The 23,327-nt window shown below is 39.6% G+C and overlaps 2 protein-coding genes across 2 annotated transcripts in view; both read right to left on the bottom strand.

The window, feature by feature from the left end:
• CLEC4A (C-type lectin domain family 4 member A) overlaps positions 1–23,327 on the bottom strand; it is a 173,096-nt gene that overhangs the window by 36,646 nt on the left and 113,123 nt on the right. The gene's annotated exons all lie outside the window — the stretch shown is intronic.
• CLEC4D (C-type lectin domain family 4 member D) lies at positions 891–20,055 on the bottom strand. Its single transcript, XM_016193755.1, is given in 9 exon segments — positions 891–1,038; positions 1,610–1,633; positions 1,635–1,717; positions 3,881–4,032; positions 4,349–4,400; positions 5,307–5,392; positions 10,350–10,439; positions 12,239–12,245; positions 20,017–20,055. Coding segments are annotated over 9 exon segments (681 nt in total).

Raw genomic sequence — 23,327 nt, 5'->3', positions numbered from 1 at the left:
ATAGTATGATACCTTTGATTTTTTAAGAGACAAAAATTTGAGCAGAGGAAAAAAAAATGACTAAAAAATTGCACCGTGCAAGCCATTCTACTAGATATGTAGTTGATACACACTAACTGAAAAGTAAATACTTTGAAAATATTATCAAGAAAAAGTCAGGGAGTCGGGCAGTAGCGCAGCGGGTTAAGCACACGTGGTGCAAAGCTCAAGGATCTGCATAAGGATCCCGGTTCAAGCCCCCGGCTCCCGACCTGCAGGGGAGTCGCTTCACAGGCGATGAGGCAGGTCTGCAGGTGTCTATCATTCTCTCCCCCTCTCTGTCTTCCCCTCCTCTCTCCATTTCTCTCTGTCCTATCCAACATCGATGACATCAACAGCAACAACAATAAAACAACAAGGGCAATATTAAAAAATATTTATTTTAAAAAAATAAATATTTTTTAAAAAGTCAGTGAAAACCGATTTTCTTTTTTAATATTTTATTTACTTATTGGACTGATACAGAGAGAATCTGAGAGGGAAGGGGGAGAGAGACATAGAACTGCAGCACTGTTTCACCACTTGTGAAGCTACTCCTTCTGCAGGTGAGGATTCGGGATTTGAACCTGGGTTCTTAAGCATGATAACATGTACACTCAACTAGGTGTGCCACTGCCCAGTCTGAAAACTAATTTTCACAGAAACAGTATTCCTTCTACTGAAAAATCACACAAAACACATTATTTTAAGTGCAGTAAACAAAAATAAATAAAATCCTTATGGACTGAAAATGTTCTATGTCCCAGAATGTTTTCTCTATGCCAGTCATTCATACATCTCCTGCCCTGGTCTCATTGGCTTTCCTTTTTGGTCTTGATCATAAGGAATGGTCTAGTGAATGCTGCAGGTTTTCAGTTAAGTGCTGTTCCAGGTATCTTACAGATCCTGATTGTCTCAAAAGTACAAGGAAAATTCTTCCAGGCCCATTTATCTTGGTTATTAATAATAACAACACAGCTTTCTTCTAGACTGCTGTTGGGTTCACCTTTATGCCAGAATCTGAAATTAAAACACAAACAGATGATAGGTAGTAATTATGTAGATATACAGATACATACACAAATATATGATAGATGAGATAGATGATAGAGGATAGATAGATGATAAGTGATAGATAGATGATAAGTGATAGATGTTGATAGATAGATAATGATGATGAAGATAGATAGATGATAGACAGACCACTAAATAATAGATGATAGATAGATGATAGATTGGGGGAAGGGAGGTCAGAGAAAATGCACCATACAAAAATTGTAGAGCTGAACTGTCCAATATAAGTAGACCAATATACTAGTGTAGGGATTATTCAACACTTCTGAGTAAACATTTTCAAACAGTAAACTCCACCTTCAAATGAACTATACATGCTCCCTTCTTACCACCTTTGCCCATAAGACTATTTTTGGTTTTTTGCTTGTAGAACACTACTCAGCTCTAATTTATGGTGGTGTAGGAGGTTGAACTAATGGCTTTGAGACCTCAGGCATGAAAGTCTTTTGGTATAACCATTGTGCTGTCTACCCCCAACCCCTCCTAGAAAGCTCTCTATCCCAGTCAATATACTCACACCACGTGAGGATTAAATGGCGTCCCAGTGTCACTGGCCTTTTGAAGTCTCATCTTTAAGTCCCAGGAAATAGGAAAATCGTCTATCCAAAAATTGAATAATAAAGTTCTGTATAAAAACACAAATTTAAGGAATTTATTTGCATTTATCATTAGACAGCTATATATTATAAATAAAAAAAAGAGATCAACTATGTGGGGAGCCACATGTGCCCTCAAGGTTGCTACTGGCATGGCCACATAGCCATTGTTCACAGAGGGCCTTGCTTAAAAGATAAGTTTCTGTCTCCCAACTCCACTTCCCCATGAGTCACCCAGGACCTTCCAGATAACGGCTGATCACCATGACAACATGCCACAGTCAATCAACTGCCTCCAACTGCTAACTCCCCCCTTGCCCTGGCCTTAAAAACAGCACCTTTGGTGCTAGTAAGCAGACTTGATCAGAATCCTGTCTTGTCTCATTTCTCTTGTGTCTCTTGTCCTCATTCCCTCTCCCTCTTGTCCTTGTCCTCACTCCCTCTCCTAGGTTTACCCACATTGAAGGTCCCGTAGGTCAGGACAGAACTAGATCATCAGCTAAGCATATAAACATGAGCATCAGAAATAATTATCTTTAAGTTCTACCTCTGCCATTTACAGTGCAATGTTCATAAGGCCTTTGATATCACCAAAACCATTTTCTCACATCCAAAAGGACAAATCCACTAATTCAGTGTTATTATGAAGATTGGCATTATGTTTACAAACCACATGACAAGTCTTTAACAGGATCAGATTCTGAGAAACATCTTTTTTTAAAAAATTTGCTCAATGGGCGGAGAATAGCTTACAAATATGAGGAAAGAACATAGATACTGTTAATTGTAAACCTCATCAATCTGATCTAGAGCCTATATATATCTATTCATATTTAGCACAGAAACCACTCTCTGTCATGACTGCTTTCTAGCCCTATTCTTAACTCTGACACCATTTTCCCAGTCAATACTTTTAGCCCAACAACATGTTAGCTGTTGGGCTCACGCAAAAACTACTAAAATCATGGGCCCCTTGGAATATACCTAAAATAGACTTCCTAGCTTCTTCCCACATGAAGACCCTTAGTCCTGTCTGCTCTATTCTTACCTTTAGGTTCCCAATTATTAAACAATTTGTCCTATCTTACTGCCTCCCAGTCAACAATTTACAGATGCTACCATAACACCATCCTGACTTCACAGGCAGACGACCTCACCAATGTGTCCTAGAACCTCATCTTCCCAGAGCCCTACCCCACTAGGTAAAGATAGAAACAGGCTGGGGTTATGGATCAACCTGTCAACAACCATCCAGCAGAGAAGCAATTACAGAAGCCAGACCTCCCTCCTTCTGCTCCCCATAAAGATCTTTGGTCCATACTCCCAGAGAGATAAAGAACAGGGAACCTTCCAATGGAGAGAATGGGATACAGAACTTAACTGGTAGGAATTATATGGAATTGTAGTCCTCTTGTCCTATAATTTTGTTAATCATTATTTAATCACTAATAATTTTTAATTGCTTTCTGTAATCATTTGTGTATTTCATTAAATTTTGTCTTATTCAGTCAATGAAGTTATAGATTGCAAAATCACAACAAAAACCAGAATATTCTAGGAAACCCTACTGACCAAGTAAAAAGTATAATGTTAGTCATATTTCATAAATGGAAATACATTACATGAGTAGTTAAAATTTCAGTTTGTAAAGAATTAAATAAACCTTAAATTTTTTCAATTTAGAATGACAGCCATACATCTGAATTGTTTTTCTAACTATTTATCCTAAAAGCTGATTTTATGTCTTGATTAACCCTTCATTTAATCACTTAGAAAATATTCGCCAACACTCATTTAGTGTGCTCTGTACTGCATACAGCAAGTTGAAGACACAGAGTAAGGCATGACCCAAGCCTTCCACAAAAAAGGGGTGACTGGAGAAGAAAAGACAATCACAGTCCACTGGATTAAGTTCCATAATTACACAGCACACAAAGGGCCACAGAAATAGATTACTTTAGAATAGGGATTATGGTGTAGATGGCAAAGTTTTCTGGAGAAAATCATACATGAGTCCAACTGAGAAAGACCAGATGCTAGTCATATGCAGAAAAATGAGAGAGAAAAAAGGACTCCTCCAGGTAGATGGAATAGGGAAATTAGAGGCACAGAAGTACAACAGAGCAGAGAAACTCTTTCTGTGCAAAGAGATTCAAGTTAGCAGAGACACTGATGGGAGGTTCCCAGCTCACCTGCTCAGCCTCTGTGCTGATAGAGGCCAGATGAGCACACATGTTTACACAGTCCTTCTCACTTTCAGCCCAGGTCTTGCTGTCATTGAGAGGAAGGTAACAGCTGGAGTGGAATCCTCTCCAACCTATAGGACAACAAGTCCAGATGTTTCCTAATGTGAAAATCAAAATCAGTTACAAAAAAATGATTTATCTGTAATAGAATTGCATAACCAGTTCACAGTCATAAACCAGATTATCAACATCATTCTTTTTATCTAGACACACACACACACACACGCCAGAATTGTGAATCCACTGCTCCCAGATGCCATTTTTTTAAAATTTTTTATTACTATTTTTATTTAATGGGACATAGAGTAATTGAGGAGGGGGAAACAGGGAAGGAAGGGGAAAGAGAAACAACTGCAGACCTTCTTCACCATTTGTGAAGCTTCCCCCTGCAGGTGAGGATGGCAGTTTGAATACTGGTCCTTGCACATGCTAACATATACTCAGGCAAGTGCACCACTGCCCACCCCTACCCAGATATTTTTAAAGCTACAATACAATAAATCTATAAGTAAATAAATAAACAAATGTACATAGTGTTTAAAATAAAAGGAAACAAAAGCTATATTTATTTGTTCCATTATGCTGTCTTCTCAGTCCCTAAAAGTTGTATATCTGAACTCACAAAAGTGAGTCACACAGTGGCTATGAGAAAATTATTTGGTGTTTTCTTAGAGGAAATGGTCATTTTTCAACGTTCTTACATCTTATTTACTTTCATACATTTTAACTTAATGATGTTCATTCTTGGCCAGATTATAATTTCATGCTACTCTAATCTTCTCTGGGTTGCAACTGATATACTTCACATCAAATAATGAACTTGAATGGAAACAGAAATAAGAAAGAAATGTCCTAATACTCCCTTGTTGTGACCCCAACAGGAGTTTGAGACAGTTAGCACAGGAATGATGTCAGCCTGAGGCGGGACACAGAGAAGGGAATGTATGAAAGCATGGTCTTGGAGCAGGTCACTCTTTTTGCTGATACTTCTTCTCCTGGTCAGAAGCATCTGGACAGAGATGCTCCAGCTATTCACCATGGCTACTTCTCCTGGGAACTGCTGGCTGGTAAACTCTTAAGTCTCCCCTACAACCATGAGCAACCTATACCTCATCTGATGATTGTTTATCTTATGGGACTAAACTTTTGATAACTATACTCAGACTTTATGGACCTACCATACTCTTAGCCCCTGATAATTGCTTATTTTGCCTTTTACCGGTTCACTCTAATAAAACCTTGTATTGTTAAAACCCATTCCCAGCTCCCCGCGGTGAATCCTTAAGTGCCGACTTTTAAATCTTTAGTTACCACGCAGCCCCTAACACACCCCTTTTTAAGTTAAATTTCAGCACTCCCTGTTATTTGTAACTTTCTGCCCCAATTTGTCTTTGAAGCATGTCAGATGCTCATGGTGCCCTGCTCCTCTCTTACAGCGAAGCAAGCTTTGATGAGTCACTGTCCACAAGGACAAAAAAAAGTTAGTTCCTTTTCCCTACACAATCATTAAATAAAAAGACATTCAGGATCTACATTTATGACCTTTCTTTTACTCTGATTGTACAATCTCTTTGCTTCTTGTGCCGTTCATTTGTTCTAGATCCTGGTAAATTACTTCAAAGAAATTGTTAAAGATTAATATTTTGGGCTAGGTGATAGTGCACCTGATTAAGGGCACACATTACTATGTGCAATGACCCAGGTTCGAGCCACAGCTCCCCGCCTGCAGGGGGAACACTTTATGAGCAGTGAAGAAGATCTGCAGGTATCTCTCTTCATTTTTCCTTCTCCATGTCTCTCTCCCTTCTCAATTTCTCTATCCTGTATAGTAAAAATAGGAAAAAATGGCCTGCTGGAGAAGTGGATACATAGTGATAGAGTGGCACTGACCCCCAGCAATAAATAACCCTGGTGACAAAAAAGGAAAAAAAAAAGATTAAAATTTTTATCATCATGATGTTTATTCTGTGTTTTTATGAAGACCTTTCTGAGCATGTACTTGGAAGAGTTTTTGCTCAAATTCTATGAGAATTTGTGCTAGAGTAGAGATTTTTGGGGAACTGTTGGAATAATTCTGCAAAATGTTATGCATTTATCTACTTCTAAATATTTTTACTTTAAAATGCAAGCAGATATGAATAAGTGAGAAAGACAAATGTAATATATCAAATTATTGTAAAATGTGCATTAAGATAGCAACTACTTGGGGCGAGGTGATGGCTCACCTGGTTAAGCACACACATTACAGTGTGCAAGGATCCAGGTTCAAGCCTCTGGTCCCCACCTGCACAGGAGAAGCTTCACAAGTGGTGAAGCAGGACTGGAGGTGTCTCTCTGCCTCTCCCTCTCTACCTCTCAAGTTCTCTCCATCTCTATCCAATAATAAATAAGTAAATAAAACAAAAAAAATTTTTTCCTCCAGGGTTATTTCTGGGGCTTGGTGCCTACACCATGAATCCACTGCTCCTGGAGGCTATTTTTTTCCCCTTTTTTGTCCTTGTTGTTTTATCGTTGTTGTGGTTATTATTGTTGTTGTCATTGATGTCATTGTTGTTGGGTAGGACAGAGAGAATTGGAGGAGGAGAAGACAGAGAGGGGGAGAGAAAGATAGACACCTGCAGACCTGCCTCACTGCTTGTGAAGCGACCTCCCTGCAGGTGGGGAGCCGGGGGCTGAAACCGGGATCCTCACGCCAGTCCTTGTGCTTGACGCCATGTGCATGTAACCCACTGCACTACCACCGGACCCCCAAAGCAAAAAAAAAAAAAAATCAAAGAAAAATAGCAACTACCTAGCCAAAAAAAGAAGCAATACCAGAGGCAGGGTGGTGATGTACCCAGTAGAGCACAATGTTACCAGGTTCAAGCCTTCAAGGGAGAACTCCACAAGAGGTGAAGCAGGACTGCAGGCATCTTTCCTCTCTCCCTCTCTATCTCCCCCTTCCCTCTCACTATAATGTATGTGCTCTACCAGGTGCACCATCACCTGGCCCCACTTTGTGGTCTGGCTTTTTTTTCCCAACAAATAAAATTTTATTTGTAATAAGAATATCATTAAAAATATTAGATACAGGGACAAGACTGCAACACTCAGTAGAGAAGTTACACTGCACAAGGATTAGAGTCCACAATCCAAGTTCCCACCTGCAAGGGGGAAGCTTTATGAGTGATAAAGCAATGCTGCAGATACTTCTCTTTTTCTTTCTCCCCCTTATTTATCAATTTGTCTGTCTCTACACTACCTACATCAATAAATAAACATTAGATAGTATGCTGTGACTTTCTTTTTCTACATTAAGTGAAATTTTTTATTTTTATTTATAAGAAGGAAACACTGACAAAACCATAGGATAAGAGGGGTATAACTCCACACAATTCCCACCACCAGATCTCTGTATTCCATCCCCTCCCCTGGTAGCTTTCCTATTCTTTATCCTTCTGGGAGTATGGACCCAAGGTCATTGTGGGATGTAGAAGTTGGAAGGTCTGGATTCTGTAATTGTTTCCCCGCTGATCAAGGGCATTGATAGGTTGATATATACTCCCAGCCTGTCTCTCTCTTTCCTGTTTGGCTTTATATGTTAACTCTTCTTTCAACCATCAGGTCCCAGATGCTACCATGATGCCAAATGGACTTCCCTGGGCAGACAGCCCCACCAGTATGTCCTGGAGCCCCGCTTCCCCAGAGCTCTGCCCCACTAGGGAAAGAGAGAGATAGGCTAAGAGTGAGTGTGCTGTGGCTTTGAAAGCAGTCACTTTGTGCTTTGTTTTATTATTTTCTCAATTAATAACATATCCCTAAGTCATATAGATTAGATCTACCTGCTTACAGGCATTATATACATGATTTCATGCAATATATTGTCTTTTTTATTCTACCTTGTGCTTAGTGTAGAAGCAGAAACAGAAATTTTTCATATTTAATACTTCAGAAAGAAACATCTCAATATTATAAGCAACTGCAATTCATTTTCACTACTGTACATTGATCTATTGTTCTAATGGACTAAAATGTATGAAGGTTCAGTTATTCTGTAGCACCAGCGGTATCTGGTAGTGCCAAATACTTTTCAACCATTTCCATCATAGCATGATTGTGATAATATCACATTATAAGTTAAACTTGCCTTTCCCTGAAAAAAAAAAAAAGGCTAATAGTCTTTTTTTCTCTCTTGTTCCATGACTAGTCAAGACCTTGGCAAATTTTATGTTGTATTGTTAATATTTTCCTATTGATCGCATAGAGTTGTTTATATAATCTGTACACTGATCTATTAATAATACATTACACACATCTTCTATGACTTTCTGTTTTCACTCTAAATGATACTTTTATTGTACAGTTCTTACTTTAGTGTGCTATCACTGTCAGTATTTTCTTTGTTGGCTAGCACATTTTGTGTTGGTTAAAAAAAAAACTATACGTAAAGATCTGGAATAAATTCTTCACTTTTCTTCTTTAAAATGTTACTGGTTTATTGTTGGGACCATGTGTAAGCCTGATAGAGCTTAGGGAGAACCACCCCCGTCCCTGAATGGAGGTCTGAGAAGATAACCTCTTGGTAAGTCTCTCTCAACCGAGGTGAGCATAAGGGGGGAAACCCAGACTTGGTTCTTTCCTTCTTGACTCTCAGGCCCACAGAAACCCCAATACTTCCCTCCATTAACCGCAGGCCACCTGGCCGCAGATTCACTTATTCAAAGTCTCCTTCTGATCACAGAAGAACACACCTTATCACACACTTCATCACACACCTCAGATCCCAGACAAGAGAAATTCCAAACTATATGGCTTTTTGATATCCATCTTCTCTCTGTCTCACCCTATGGGTTTAACCCCTATGCTTCTCTCAAATACCTTTGGATAATTAAGTTGCTTGTGTCATGGAGAATAACTGTCTTGTATCTCATCAATCCCTGTCATACCAGCCCCCTACCTTAGGGGCATGCCAACCGTTAAGAAACCTGTAATTTCTGACATATTTCAGTAATGTTCCCTTCATTTGCTTTTCTATTTAACTCATGTCCACTCTGCAAATAAACGGATTCTACGGATTCTAGGATTCTAGGCACAGTAAGAGTCCCCTGGTGTCTTTTACTTCGTGTCACCCCTGTCATGAGTGAGAAAGAACCAGTCCATTACCTTTCCCCTGGAGTTCACCCCAGAACCAGAGAGAGAGATACCGAAATCTGGAACCCAGAGCGTGGGGCAGAATTTACCCAAACCAGAGAGAGAGAGAGATACCGAACGTTTATCCTTCACATTTTGACTAGTAGTCTACCTTAAGTTGGTTTCAGTGTATAATGTGAAACAGAAAACTAATATCCTTTTAAAAATATGTAAAATCGGGGGTCGGGTGGTAGTGCAGCGGGTTAAGCGCACGTGGTGCAAAGCCCAAGAGGCATAACAGTCCCGGTTTGAGGCCCCTGCTCCCCACCTCTAGGGGAGTCACTTCACAGGTGTCAAAGCAGGTCTGCAGGTGTCTATCTTTATCTCCCCCTCTCTGTCTTCCCCTCCTGTCTCCATTTCTCTCTGTCCTATCCAACAATGACAACATCAACAACAATAACTACAACAATAAAAAAAGGGCAACAAAAGGGAAAATAAATACACAAAATATAAAAAAATATGGAGAATCAGTGGTTTCTATCAAATTAATACAAATAAATAACTATCCTTTACCATATACCTTTTGGGAATTTTTTTATCTTTAAAAATATGTAATTTGTCTTTCTTCAGGTAACCATGATTTCTAAGACTACATATGTTTTCAAAACACAACTTCACACCTCTTTAAAATATGTCACCACGCTCACCACCAAAGCATCAAAGACCTCCAATAAAGAAGAATCATTCCAGTTAGGTTATCACTTGATTTTGAAGGAGTATCAAAGAGCTTTTCAAACAACAGTTAAGGAATCTCTTCTATTTCATAGCGTTTGATATGTGGGATCTGTAATAAAACTCTTGTTATTTTCCTATAGTCTATATTTTCACCTGCACTATATTACTGTAATTATAACTTTATGCAGAGTCTTCATATCAGAAAAAACAAACCTTTGAAATGTTCCTTCCAAAATCAAACTGCAGTCACTCTAGATGATGATTTTGTGTTCATTACTCATTATTCTTAAAATGCAGTCCTTTGTAAGCCTAGTACAGAGTGGGGAGTGAATTACTGCAGTCAACCTTTACACGTGGAGAAAAAGGTCTAATTTTCATCTTTCTTTCCTTGGTATGAGGCAGTACCATCAAAGTGTGTCAGGTGAAGTATATAGTTCTGTATTTTGAACCCCAGAGGCATTCCAGATTGGTATACTGGGGGAAATCTATTTAACAGAAGATTTGAGCAACTTTCTGAAAGTTATTTGGGAAAAATAAATCAAGGATAATTCCAATTTTTCTGTTAACTTACCCAAACAACTTGTAAGAAAACAAGCACTAAGAATTAAGATGAAAATAGCAGCAATGGCCCAAGGGATCAGCTGGGAATGTTGGCTTTCTTCTGAGAATAAAAGCAGATAGACTATTTCTCCTTATAAGAACTAAGGGTGCTAATTCTATCAAGGAACATGCTAAATATAATATCCAATATATCATATAGAGAGAACTTAAAAGATTTCCTATGAATAGATCCATTTGAGGACTTGTAAATGAGAAAATGTAAACTTAATTTTTTAGTTTGGTGATACAAGAGGCATTTTCTTCTTCACAAGAGAAATTAGAAAGGTAAAATGCAAATCCTCCAAATCATAGACTTTCATCATTTAAGCACAGAACAATTAAAGCATCTAGATAGCACAAATAATATTTAAAAATAGGGGGGACACAAGAAAATTGTCACAATATCAATCAATATGAGTCATTTACATGGTAAAGCATGCAGCTTCCCAGGCAAACTACTGCACCAACCCTAACTATCAGATTTCAAGAGTAAATTGAAGGGTCTGGGCAGTGGCACACTTGACTGAGTGACTTTACTACAATGTGTAAGGCCCTGGGTTTAGAGCCCCTGTCCCCACCTGCAGTGGGGAAGCTTTATAATTGGTAATGTGCTTCAGGTGTAGTTCTATCTCTGTCCTTCTCTATCTCCCCTTCCCCTCTCAATTAGTTTCTGGTTTATCAAATACATGAATAAAAAAAAAGTTTTAAAAGAATAAATTGAGGTACTGGGTGGTGGCCAACCCAGTTGGGTGCACAATTACCATGTACAAGGGCCTGGGTTCAAGCCCCCCAGTCCACAAGTGGTGACGCATTGCTGCAAGTATTCTCTGTCTCTGTCACTCTTTATCTCCGCATCCCCACTCAACTACTCTCTGTCCTAAGAAATAATAATGATAGCAGTAATAACAATAATTTTTGAAAAGTAAATTGAAAATACTTAGAGTTGGTAAGATGGGAAATAAGTACTCTGAGAAAATGAATGTTTATGTGCTATAAACTAGGAAGTTTATTTAAACTAAAAAATATATTAGATCAAGTTAACAATAATTATTTACCACCAAGATTATTGCTGGGATTCACTGCCTACATGATTCCACTGCTCCCAGAAGTCATTTTCCCCCCTTTAAACAGATAGTGAGAGACAGAGAAGAGAGGGCTAGAAAAGGAGAGAGATTGCAGCACCTTTCTGAAGCGTCCTACGTGCAGGTGGCTCCCATGTGGTGGCTGGGGGCTTGAACCTGGATCCTCGCATATGGTAATGTGTGCTCTGCTGGGTGAATCACCTCCCAGGCCCCAAGAATGTTTATATTTTAATGTGTTATATTTGCCAAAACAATTTCTTATGGAAATAGCTAAATTCATTCATTCATTTATTTATTTATTTAACAATAGAGTCTAGACCAGGTATTGGTGCACATGGTCAAGCTTTACACACATTACAGTGCACAAGGACTTAGGTTCCAGCCCCTGCTTCACTCTCACATTTGCACTTCACCCAGTGAGCAACCTCCCAGTCCATCTCTTCCTTTATCAGAATCATCAAAGTTACTCTCTTTCTTTCCACCTTATCTTTCCATTATGTACTTTATCTCCACTCTTGGCCCAATTTCTTTTTCTTTTTTATTTATTTTGTAGGAACTGAGCAAAAAAGTAATAAATGTGAAATGGTATATGAACAGACAAATGAACCTAGACTCAGGCAACCCAAGGGTTAAGTAAGCAATTACAAGACAGGCCTGGGAGTCTGCAAGGCTGGAGATAAATACAAGGGCAGACTCTGAGAAAACAGCCTGGGAACCTGGAGTCAAGAAAAAGAGATAACTCCAAGGACAAAAAAAGACCCCCTCCCCTTCCCTGTACCTGTGGGCTATAGATGTAAAAGTGTCATGTAACCACATTGTGTAGCTGAACCTTGTCACGTAGCCATGTAATCTGAAAGGTATATAAACCTTAATAGGACTTGGGTGCAGGGTCGATTACCAGAGAGCTGGCCTGTCAGCCCCTCGGTAACTCGGCCCTAGCCGGCTAAAAAATAATAAAGGCTCTCTGCTTTTACATCACCTTTGGTTCCTTGTGGATTTCTTTATATCACGGACCCAGGTACAACAATTTATTTTTAATTTTTTAAAGAAGAAAAAGAGAGAGAGAGATGAGTCACAATTTTTTGTGCTTTGTTTTTGTTGTTTTACCATAGCACTGCTCAGCTCTGACTTAACAATGACTGAACTTGGGAACTTTGATACTATCAGACCCCAGTCTTATCTACTTTTTTGTGTTTTACCTGATTAGATAAAATAACCTGTTCTTATTTAACTTAAGAAGGGGGTTAGGACTTCCTCTCCACTATTCCAAGTTTTGGGTCCATGATTGCTCAACAATTTGTTTGGCTTTGTATGTTAACTCTCTTTTCAGCCACCAGGTTCCAGATGCCATCAGGATGACGGCCAGGCTTACCTGGACTGAAGACCCCACCAATGTGCCCTGGAGTTCTGCTTCCCCAGAGACACACCCTACTAGGGAAAGAGAGAGGCAGACTGGGAGTATGGACCGACCAGTCAATGCCCATGTTCAGCGGGGAAGCAATTACAGAAGCCAGACCTTCTACCTTCTGCAACCCACAATGACCCTGGGTCCATGCTCCCAGAGGGATAGAGAATGGGAAAGCTATCAGGGGAGGGGGTGGGATATGGAGATCAGGTGGTGGGAATTGTGTGGAGTTTTACCCCCCCTACCCTATGGATTTGTTAATTTATCCTTTCTTAAATAAAAAATAAATTTAAAAAAATATTTATTTATTTTCCCTTCTGTTGCCCTTGTCATTATTGTTGTTGTAGTTATTGTAGTTTTTTTTAAAAATATCTTTATTGAGAAAGCCCAATTTCTATTTTAGAAATAAGTTTCTGCTACTCAATGTATTTGAATTTACCTATGGCTTTCCTATTCACTAAAGTTATATCGCAATCATGAATCTGTCTCTTTAAGATGAAAGGAAAAGAAAAAGAAAGGAAAAGTACTTGTGTTTGTTTTGAGGTTCTTCTTGCCCCTTTGTGTGTTAATCCTCTTGTCCACCCAGTGCTCAGAAGGACTGAAAGACTTTTAACACACACACACACACACACACAGCAGGATATTTTCCTGGAGAAGGAAATATATTCATAAATATTTGAGAATGAACATCAATATTACCTACTTGGATGCATTAATAAATTTTCTAATATAAAAGACTTAACTCAAAAGAAGTCTTTTCATAAGACTGAGGTTTCCTTTCACTGACTCTGGGAATAGGAGTAAAGAGAAAATTGAGAAAGCCACACCCCAAAACAGTAGGAAACTTCCAGAAGTGTACTGACCTTGCTAGTTGCTATGTCTCAATGGTTTTTGAATCATTCATAGTACATTTAGCAATGAATTAAAAAGATCATCACTATACCTAATAAAAAGCTAATAGACATCCCCTCATCTTCCTTTTTTTCTGGTTACTGTATTTTCAAAGATCCTTATGTATTTGAGGTAAGCTCTGCCCTTGAAAGTTATTTAACTTCAGAGCAAAGGTTGTTGTGTACACATGCTGTACATCTCAAGCCTTAGCTCTCTGTTTACATTGACTTTTATCGTCCTGTACACATTTCTATCAGATAAGATCACTTTGAAGACTCTTGCCTAAGTCCCAAAATCCTTCTGAGTGAGAGAAAATAGGCTTGTTAAAGCAAAGGTAATAGAAAGGTAACATTCTGTAAGAGAGACAGGGTCCTTGATTTTGTTTCCATATTGTCATGAACTGAATGGTTCTATCCCTCTCCCCCACTTTCCCCTCTTCTGTTATACTTCCAGGCCTCCAAGACTGTGAGGAATAAATACTTGCCTGGTGTTTATGCCTCCAACCCATGATCTTTTAAAATGGTGATCTAAAATCCCAGTGATATACACCAAGCAGTTAAGAAAGCCTTCTGAAATTCTAACTTCCAGAACATGATCCAGGTCTTAGCAAAATCCACCTGGTACAATCACTCAGGAGAAATGGCCCCTCCCTCCCTGTGAAAAGACACTGGGAGGAACTCTCTGGATAGACAATGACTGCCTACTAGCCTGTCTCCTGAGCCTCTGGATATAAGGCCTCTACTATCCTCTTCTCACCTTTTACTGCTAATTGAATTCTGCCTGAGGCTCTAAAATTTCAAGTAGCCTGCATTTAGATGTTAACTGAATACTCTCTTTCAGGACACTGCCCAATTAAGGAGGACCTAAAAAGCAAATATTAACAGACTTGAAGAGGGGACATGAACAGCAACACAGCAGTGTGGTGTACAATAGAGGAGGAGATTTGGGGGGGGCAACTCATTTTCAACAAAGCACAGTCATCCAGACAAAAAATCAGTAAAGAAGGATTGGACTTAAATTAGAAAAGATGGACTTTAGGACATATACAAAATGTTCCATCTGGGGTCAATAGAATCCACAGTCTAGTGAAACACACATGGAGAATTCTCCAGGACAGATCATATGTTGGAGCACAAAGCAAGTCTTAAATAAAACAGTATGAGTGGAGGGGAGATAACATAATGGTTACTCAAAGAGACTATTGTGCCTGAGGCTTCAAAGTCCCAGGATCAATCCCCTGCACCACCATAAGCCAGAGCTGAGCAGTATCTTCAAAGGGTTTTTTTTTTTTTTTTGGGGGGGGGGAAGGGTGCTTATCCCAATGATAAATTCTGAGTATGGGATATAGGAGATACATGTAAAAAATTATGGGCCATAACAATGTATGTAAATGTTGTAGGAGGTAAACACCATCACTATTATGACTGTGCAGGAAAATGACTTCTCTTGGACTGAAATTACACAAATGAAACCAAAAATCTCTTAAAGACAGTGTTGAGGGATAGGAGTACCTGGAAGATATAGTAATACCACCCAGAAAATAGGAGTGGTTACAGTTATGGCTTGGAAAGGTGGATACAGGGCTTGGGTTTTAAAAAGCAAGACCCCTGGTCTTGGGGGCTCTCTCTCTGCTATCTGCCTTCACAGATCATTGAATACTGCCTGAGGCTTTAAAATTTCAGTTAGCCTGCATTTAAGTGTTAACTGCGATCTTCTCTTCCAGGAGACTGCTATTCTTTCTCTCTCTCTCTCTCTCTCTCTCTCTCTCTCTCTCTCTGATGTTCTAACATGTGAATGTTCTCAATCTTCCCAGATAAAGTTTAAAGTACCTGAAATTCATGCTCTCTCCTCAATTCTTTGTTGAGATAATGCATGACAAACTTTTAGAATGGAGGGAAACAAGCATCAGCCTTCCCTTTTCCCCTTTCCTCCAAAACAACAGGATCAGTCAACCCACTCGAAAGCAAAAACACAACCAGTTGTAATGTTTGCAACTGATAGACTGACAGAGTATTATCCAATTTCAAATCAGTAAAAATGGTGACATAGATCACTTGGTATCCCTGTACTCCTTCTAGAAAGGATGAATAGACTCCTCACAGACTGAAAAAAAGAGTACACACATCCATCATTAAAAAGAGGACAACTTACACTCACTACAGATGGTTGGGTAAAAGATAGATGTTATTAACAAATTGCATTCATTTTATTAACATTATGGCAGCTCAAAAACCACCTACCCTTCATATTAATAAAGATGAATTATTATTATGAATTATTATTCCAGTGCATTGCAAGGCTGGTACACCTCAGGAATATTTCAAACAATAAAGTACTTTATTTTAAAAATAAGTAAGAAAAGAATTAGTAAAATAGTTCACTTGGATAGTGCATCTACTTTGCTATGTGTATGACCCAAGATTTAGCCTGGTCCCCTTGGCACTGGAGGGAGCTCCAGTGCTGTGGTACCTCTCTCTCTCTCTCTTTGTCTACCTGATAAGTCAGTCTAAAGTGGTAAATTTTCAGCAAAAAAAAAAAAACCCAGAGATTTAGACGTTTGAGGAAATAGTTAATATAATTAACTCATGCAATACACCTTGAGAATATAAGTACCAGCTAAGACTATAGCTCTAAGGGATTTTTAAATAATACCTCTAAGAGTTATAATAGTTAGTATGTGTTGATATGGCTAGCATTATTCTAAGCACTGGGCAGAACTTAACTTGTTTAATCTTCCCAAAATGCTGTTAGAGCTATTATTTTTTTTTCCACTTTGTTGCTATCAGCAGTCTTTTTTCCCCTTTATTGATGGGATTAATGGTTTACAGTTGACAGTAGAATGTAGTAGTTGGTGTATGTGTAACATTTCTCAGTTTTTCACATCACACTATAGGCCCCCCCCATCACCCCACCTAGGTCCTCTGCCATCATGTTCCAGGACCTGGGCACTCTTTTCCCTCCCCCAACCCCCACCCTGCCAGCCCCACAGTCCTTTACTTTGGTGAAATACACCAAATCCAGTTCAAGTTCTGCTTTGTATCAGCAGTCTTTAAAAAGTTGAAAACTGGCTAAAGTTGTCTTAGAGTGTGATATGGCAGAGCTGGGATTCAGATCTGGGTAGCAGAGCACTCACGTCCATACAGTTAGCAAATAGGTTCTAATCCTTTGAGAAGAGATGGTCATGTAATCAGATAAGCATCACTGATAAGCACTGATTGAAAAGGAAATTAAAAACCATAGACTTCCAAGGAATAAGAACATATCTAGCATAGAAATCATGAGCAGGTGAGAGGAAACCAAAAGGAGTTTTGTGCAAGAGGCAGAGAAAAGAAAGATAAAGACAAACTGCTGTGGTGATGAAATCCTTATGAACAAGATGGAAACTACAGCAACAGACCAGTGACTCAATGGGGACGGCCAGCTTCCTCTTTGGGTGAACAAGTGAAGAAAATGACTCTGAAGCAACATGCTTCTCAGAGGGCAGACAGGTCAGAGCAAACAGGGATGTGTCAAGTGGACAGTGACTAAGAGCAAAGCTCCACTCTTCTTCCCATCAGTGCTGGGCACACTCTGGAACTTGAACTTTGGCATTAGCCAAAGAGAAGTCCATCCTTTCCAAAATATATCCATCCTTTCATTTCATTCTGTCCAGATTAATAATGACTGCTCTAAGTCTTGAAGCTTTTAGATCCCATTCTCATCTTTCTCAGGTTGCCAACTATCCTACTTCCTACTTCTTGCTGTCTATACAACCAGAATATTACTTTGAGGGTTTACCTTTGCAAAGAAAAGAAGCAAGTATGCAAAAAAAAAAAAAAATTGCTAAAGAAGACCAGTTAGGATCAACAAGGTAGCTCACCTGGGTGGTGAACCCTGCTTTGTCATGTGCATGACCCAGGTTCCTGACTCCCACTGCACTGGGGTAAACTATTGGAAGGAAGTGAGAAGGAACAGGAACAATCCCCTCCAAGATTCATTCTGAGGGTCTTAGACTGACCTCTGTGAAAAAAAATCACAAGAGAGACAGTCATGTTTCAGGAAGATGAGCATTTATTAAGAGAAAGTAAAGATAGAAAAGGAGAAGAAAATGTTAGATTTGTGTGGCAGTGGAGTGTTAAGAGTTATAAGGTGTGAATTAAGTCAAGTGGAGTTGGGAGAGCAGATAAAGAAAAGCTTTAATCAGGGAAGATTTAGGAGTGGCGACTCCATGACTCCATGACTCAATGACTGGTTAGGGCGCCTAGAGTGGAGCACTGCCCCCAGGATAGGCTGGGGGCATTTTATATGTTCAGGACTTGTTTGTTTTTGGCCTGGAGGTCCCTGGAAGTTGATATTGTCCCAAGTTTCATGACACAATTCTAGCCAGAAATGTTTAATATAGTCCTTTAGTCCTGGGAGTCAGTATTGTTTCAGTTCTGCTGAAGATGTTTGATATAGGCGGGGATAAATTCCTGTTTGGGTGATGGGTTTACTTTTTCCATTTCAACAATATAATCTCTTCTCGTGAGATTGGCAAGGTCATGTCTCTGCATATTTCCTTTATAAAGTACACACCCATAGAGGCATGTAGAGCCGTGAGAGAAAGCAAGAGTTGAAGACTCTGAGCTTCTGGCCTCCCAGGCTTTATTGTTGACTCTGGGAATGGGATCTTGCTCCCCAGTCTTTGTCTTTAGATGCTCACATCTGCATTTTACGACCTTGCAGTCAGGTAGGGGGGAAGTTAATGTAGGAGGCACCTCTGGCTGCTTGGGGCCATTTCTACACCTGGCTAGCTGGAGGGTGCAGGGGAAGGGCTTGCCTTCCCTAAGCAGACCTCTAACACTACCATACTAGAGGAAGCTTTGGTCTCTTTCTCTCTCTCTCTCTCTCTTTCTTTCTCTCTCCCTCCCTCCCTTCCTCCTGCTCTCCTTCCCTTCCTCTCTCTCTCCCTTTCTCCCTCCCTTCCTGTCTCCCTCCCTCCCTCTCTCTCTCTTTCTCTGTCTTTCTTTTTACCTAGAAGACTTGGCTTATGTCAATAAAGTTCTTATTCCCTTTAACTCTCTCCTCACCTTAGAAATAGCTTCATATATGTAGGCAGACTAAGAGCTTATTTATGTCTTAAACTATCTTCTCCTTTCTTTTGTTTTTTTCCTTAAATGCCAGCCTGTTTGCTTACTTTCTGTTTGTTTGTTCTTTGCTTTCTCCTTCTGTCTTATTTCACTAAGCATTATCCCCTCCAGTTTCATCGATGATATAGCAAAAGACAAAACCTCATCTTTTTTGGAGCTGAGTAGTATTCTGTACTATTCTATAGACCATAATGATGGAGAATAATCCAAACACAAGGCATACACTCAACTTGTGGGTCACCTTCCCAGCCCCATCACACCATCATTATTCATTTAACCTATTTTTATATTTCTCCAAAGCACTAATCACATGTTATTTAATCTGTGGGGTGTGTTTGTTTGTTTACCTTTTTATAAATATAAACAGAAATCCTGGTTTGTTTTTTTCACTTCTTCACTTCAGCTCTATATGCTGAAGAGCACTTGGCATAAAATTGGTTTGCAATATGTGTTTTCCTATTAGCAATAAATTGGTGATCAGGCAGACATAGTGTTTTGATGATGTTTGTTGGCTTTGTGGATTCTGCATGAAATTCTGCATTGTCATACTAAGTGTTTAACTTCTACAGCCTATAGTAGTATACCCAAACAGATATGTCACAAAATACTGTTGTGGGAGCTCTATGTTAGTACCATGATACAAAAAAATTAATGGGAAACTTACATAGCCTAGGTTGGAAACCATCTCACCTAGTCGAGCACCATCTTGCCATGCAAGCAGCCTAGGTTCAAGCCCTGATACCAGATGGAAGGTCCACAACACCAAGGGAAGCTCTGAGGTGGGGCTGGGGATGGGAATGGAGAGAGCCTAAATATTCCACAATATCTCACTTTGAAAATTTGCATGTATTTTACCTCATTAAAAAAAAAAAAAAAAAGCCCTAAGGTTCTTAAATGAAGAAACCTAAAAGCTGAAAAAAGGAATATTATATACCTAAAATATTTGTGAACTCTTTTTTTCTGGCATATCCATGTAGTTACACACCTAGATATTCTAGTAAAACTACATTTTAACAACCTGCCAGTGTGTTGGCCCCAGGGCCTAGTTTAGTCCAATTTGCAAATAGAGAACACTCAAGATACCCAAGTAGATTCAGCTCTGAGCCCCAGGGGTGGTGAGATTCAAGAACCTATCTACCTTTCTTTGCTGACCAGGAGCTCCATCAAGAAGAGCCAGACATTCTTCGCCATTAGGCGTTGTGAAAACCATGGCTGTCACTACTTCACTAATAGAGTAGATTTGTGGGTGCAGCATTTCCTCATTTCCTTCCATCCATGCCATTTCATTTCTTGTAAATGAATATAAGTTCCTTATATACCAGATTGACCATATGAGGAATTCAAGACTGATCGTACTTTTTTTTTTCAATTTTTTCAAATATATTTTATTAGTGAGTTATGAGATTACAAGATAATATTTGTATAATTATTTGTATAATGCCCTATTCTCTCCACCATTGTTCTGTGCCCCCACACCCCTCCAAGAGTAGCCACCACAGTGCTCCCAAGGTCATAAATTTGGGTTGATTATATTTTTTCCCTTTTTTTCAAGTTCATGCTGTTCAATTCTCTATATTCCACATATGAGTGAAATCATACTGTAGTTATCTTTAGCTTATTTTTTGAATATATATTTTTAATACTTATTTATTCCCTTTTGTTGCCCTTGTTTTTTATTGTTGTACTTATTATTGTTATTGTTATTGATGTCATCATTGTTGGATAAGACAGAGAGAAATGGAGAGAGAAGGGGAAGACAGAGAGGGGGAGAGGAATACAGACACCTGCAGACCTGCTTCACAGCCTGTGAAGCGACTCCCCTGCAGGTGGGGAGCAAGGGTCCTTATGCTGGTCCTTGCACTTTGTGCCATGTGGGCTTAACCCACTGCACTACCGCCCGACTCCCCACTTTTTTTCAAAGTTTTTAAAAATTAATTTATTTCCTCTTGTTGCTTTACTGTTATAATTATTATTGTTGTCATCGTTGTTGGATAGGTCAGAGAGAAATGGAGAGAAAAGGGGAAGACAAAGAAGAGGAGAGAAAGATAGACATCTGCAGACCTACTTCTCTGCTTGTGAAGGAATTCCTCTGCAGGTGGGGAGCTGGGGGTTCACACAGGGATCCTTAAGCTAGTCCTTGTGCTCCTTTGCACCACATGTGCTTAAGTTGCTGTGCTAACGCCCGACTCCCTTTTTTAATTTTTTTTTAGAATTTATTTATTTATTTTATTAATGAGAAAGATAGGAGGAGAGAGAAAGAACCAGACATCACTCTGGCACATGTGCTGCTGGGGATTGAACTCAGGACCTCATGCTTGAGAATCCAGTGCTTTACTACTGTGCCACCTCCCAGACCACTGTCCTTAGCTTCTTTTTTCTTTTTTCTTTTTTTTAAGGTGTCTTTTTAAGTCTTTCTACTTACTTGCTTCATTTACTGACTCACTGCAAACTACTGTGCACTTTTGCTTTAACGTATGTATTTTCCGTGTCATAGTAGGAAGCGCGTTCTCATCTCCCTCCTTTTCTCTACAGTCTCTTCTCCCTTAGCCTTTTCTTTTTGTTTTAATGTCTTTATTGGGGAATTAATGTTTTACATTCAACAGTAAGTACAGTAGTTTGTACATGCATAACATTTCTTCAAGACTGATTCTACTTTTAACTGTGTTTTTATTAGCAGAAAACATTGATAAGAAATCCTTTGTCGGGGACCAGGTGGTGACGCAACTGGCTGAGCACACGTTACAATGGACAAGGATCCAGGTTCGATCCCCTGGCCCCCACCTGCAGGGGGAAGGCTTCACAAGTGGTGAAGCAGGACTGCAGGTATCTCTGTCTCTCTCCCTCTCTATTAACCCCTTCCCTATCAATTTCTACCTGTCTCTATCCAATAAATAAATAGAGATGATTTTAAAAAATAAAAATAAAAATAAAAATAAATCCTTTGTCATCTGGTGAGACCTTTCCTAACACATGGGACTACCTACATCCAAGTTAGCACATCATTTAACTAAATAGCAAATACCAGATTAGGTTAGGGTTTTCCTGAGTACAGGTGTACACGTATCCATAAGCAAGGGGCAACTATATAAGTGAAAGTCAAAGTGCTCAATAATGGTTAAAGTGCCTAAACAGGCATCATAAATTCTGTAATTGATTGGACTTAGACCAAATTAGCTGGGCAACCTAGCAGAAAGGTCCAAAGAAGACTCATCCTAGAATCCTAATTCTGGCTGGGATCAACAAATGATACTCAATGTCTAAACAACTGAACGTCTAAGATCATCAGATAAAGAGATGACTACAAAGGTTGGATAAGGGCAAGAGACTGGCCCATTTAATAAAGGCCCTTTTGGTCAATATCCCACCAACTCATCATCTTAGGCCCTAGTTAGGGAATCCTTGGATTCCCACACACATATGATGGGCTTAGGAGGTCCCTCTTTCCACCACTACTGTTCACTTCTATCAGGAATTGCATCTTGTGGGGCCCCCCCAGGACCTTGTCCTCTCCATAAAGTAGTGATGGTAGAGGATAGCCCAGTCTCCAAAGGGAGGCTGGGGTATCCTGTCCTGCCACTCAAGAAAGACTGGTCCTGAAATAAGTGCAGCCTGCAATGTTACCAGCTGTGACTGACCATGAGCTATGAGCTCAAACCAATAGGGACTTACAGGTTACATAGGCTGTGGTGCTAAATGTGTGTATATATATACTCTGAGTCAAATGGATGGAAGTAAATAGTTAATTTTATTCACAGAATTTTTTCAAGAATGGGAGCTACTCTATGCCCTACTCCAACTTTTTAGCCCTTTTCTCTACTTTGACACCATTCTCTCAGACAATGTTCTTATCCAACTCCAGGCTAGCTAACAAATTCAAGCAAAACTGCCATAGTTGTGTGCCCCCCAGGAACATGCCTAAAATGGTTTTCCTAGCTTTCTTCTATCCTAAAATCCCTAATCTCATTTGCTCTAATCCTACTTTTTGGTTCCTGTTCATTAATCACTTTGTCTCAACTTAGGTCATGCCACCTTCCAGACACTAGGTTGCAGATGGTACCATGACTTCACCCTGACTTCTCTGGGTAGATGACTTCACCAATGTGTCCTGGACCCTCGCATCTCCAGAGCTCTGGTCCACTAGGGAAAGATAGAAACAGCCTGGGGGTATGGATCAACCTGTCAATGCCCATGCTCAGTGGAGAAGCAATTTAGAAGCCAGAACTCCTGTCTTCTGTACCTCAAAAACAACCTTGATCCATACTCCCAGCAGGGGAGAAGTGATAGGATGAAGATAAGAGGGCTCTGTACTCCAGTTCCATCAGTACCCAGAGAGAGAGAAGGAAAAGGCGAGGGACATATGAAGGTAGTTATGTTGTCATGAGTGGCTTAGAGAGTAAGAGAGGATTGAATCAGGAGGAAAAGGGGGAAATTATGTATAAATGTGGACAGATAGTTGTAGAGAA

Source organism: Erinaceus europaeus, chromosome 4 (genome assembly GCF_950295315.1).
Source record: "Erinaceus europaeus chromosome 4, mEriEur2.1, whole genome shotgun sequence".
NCBI lineage: Eukaryota > Metazoa > Chordata > Mammalia > Eulipotyphla > Erinaceidae > Erinaceus > Erinaceus europaeus.
This window is presented reverse-complemented; position numbering and strand designations above follow the sequence as displayed.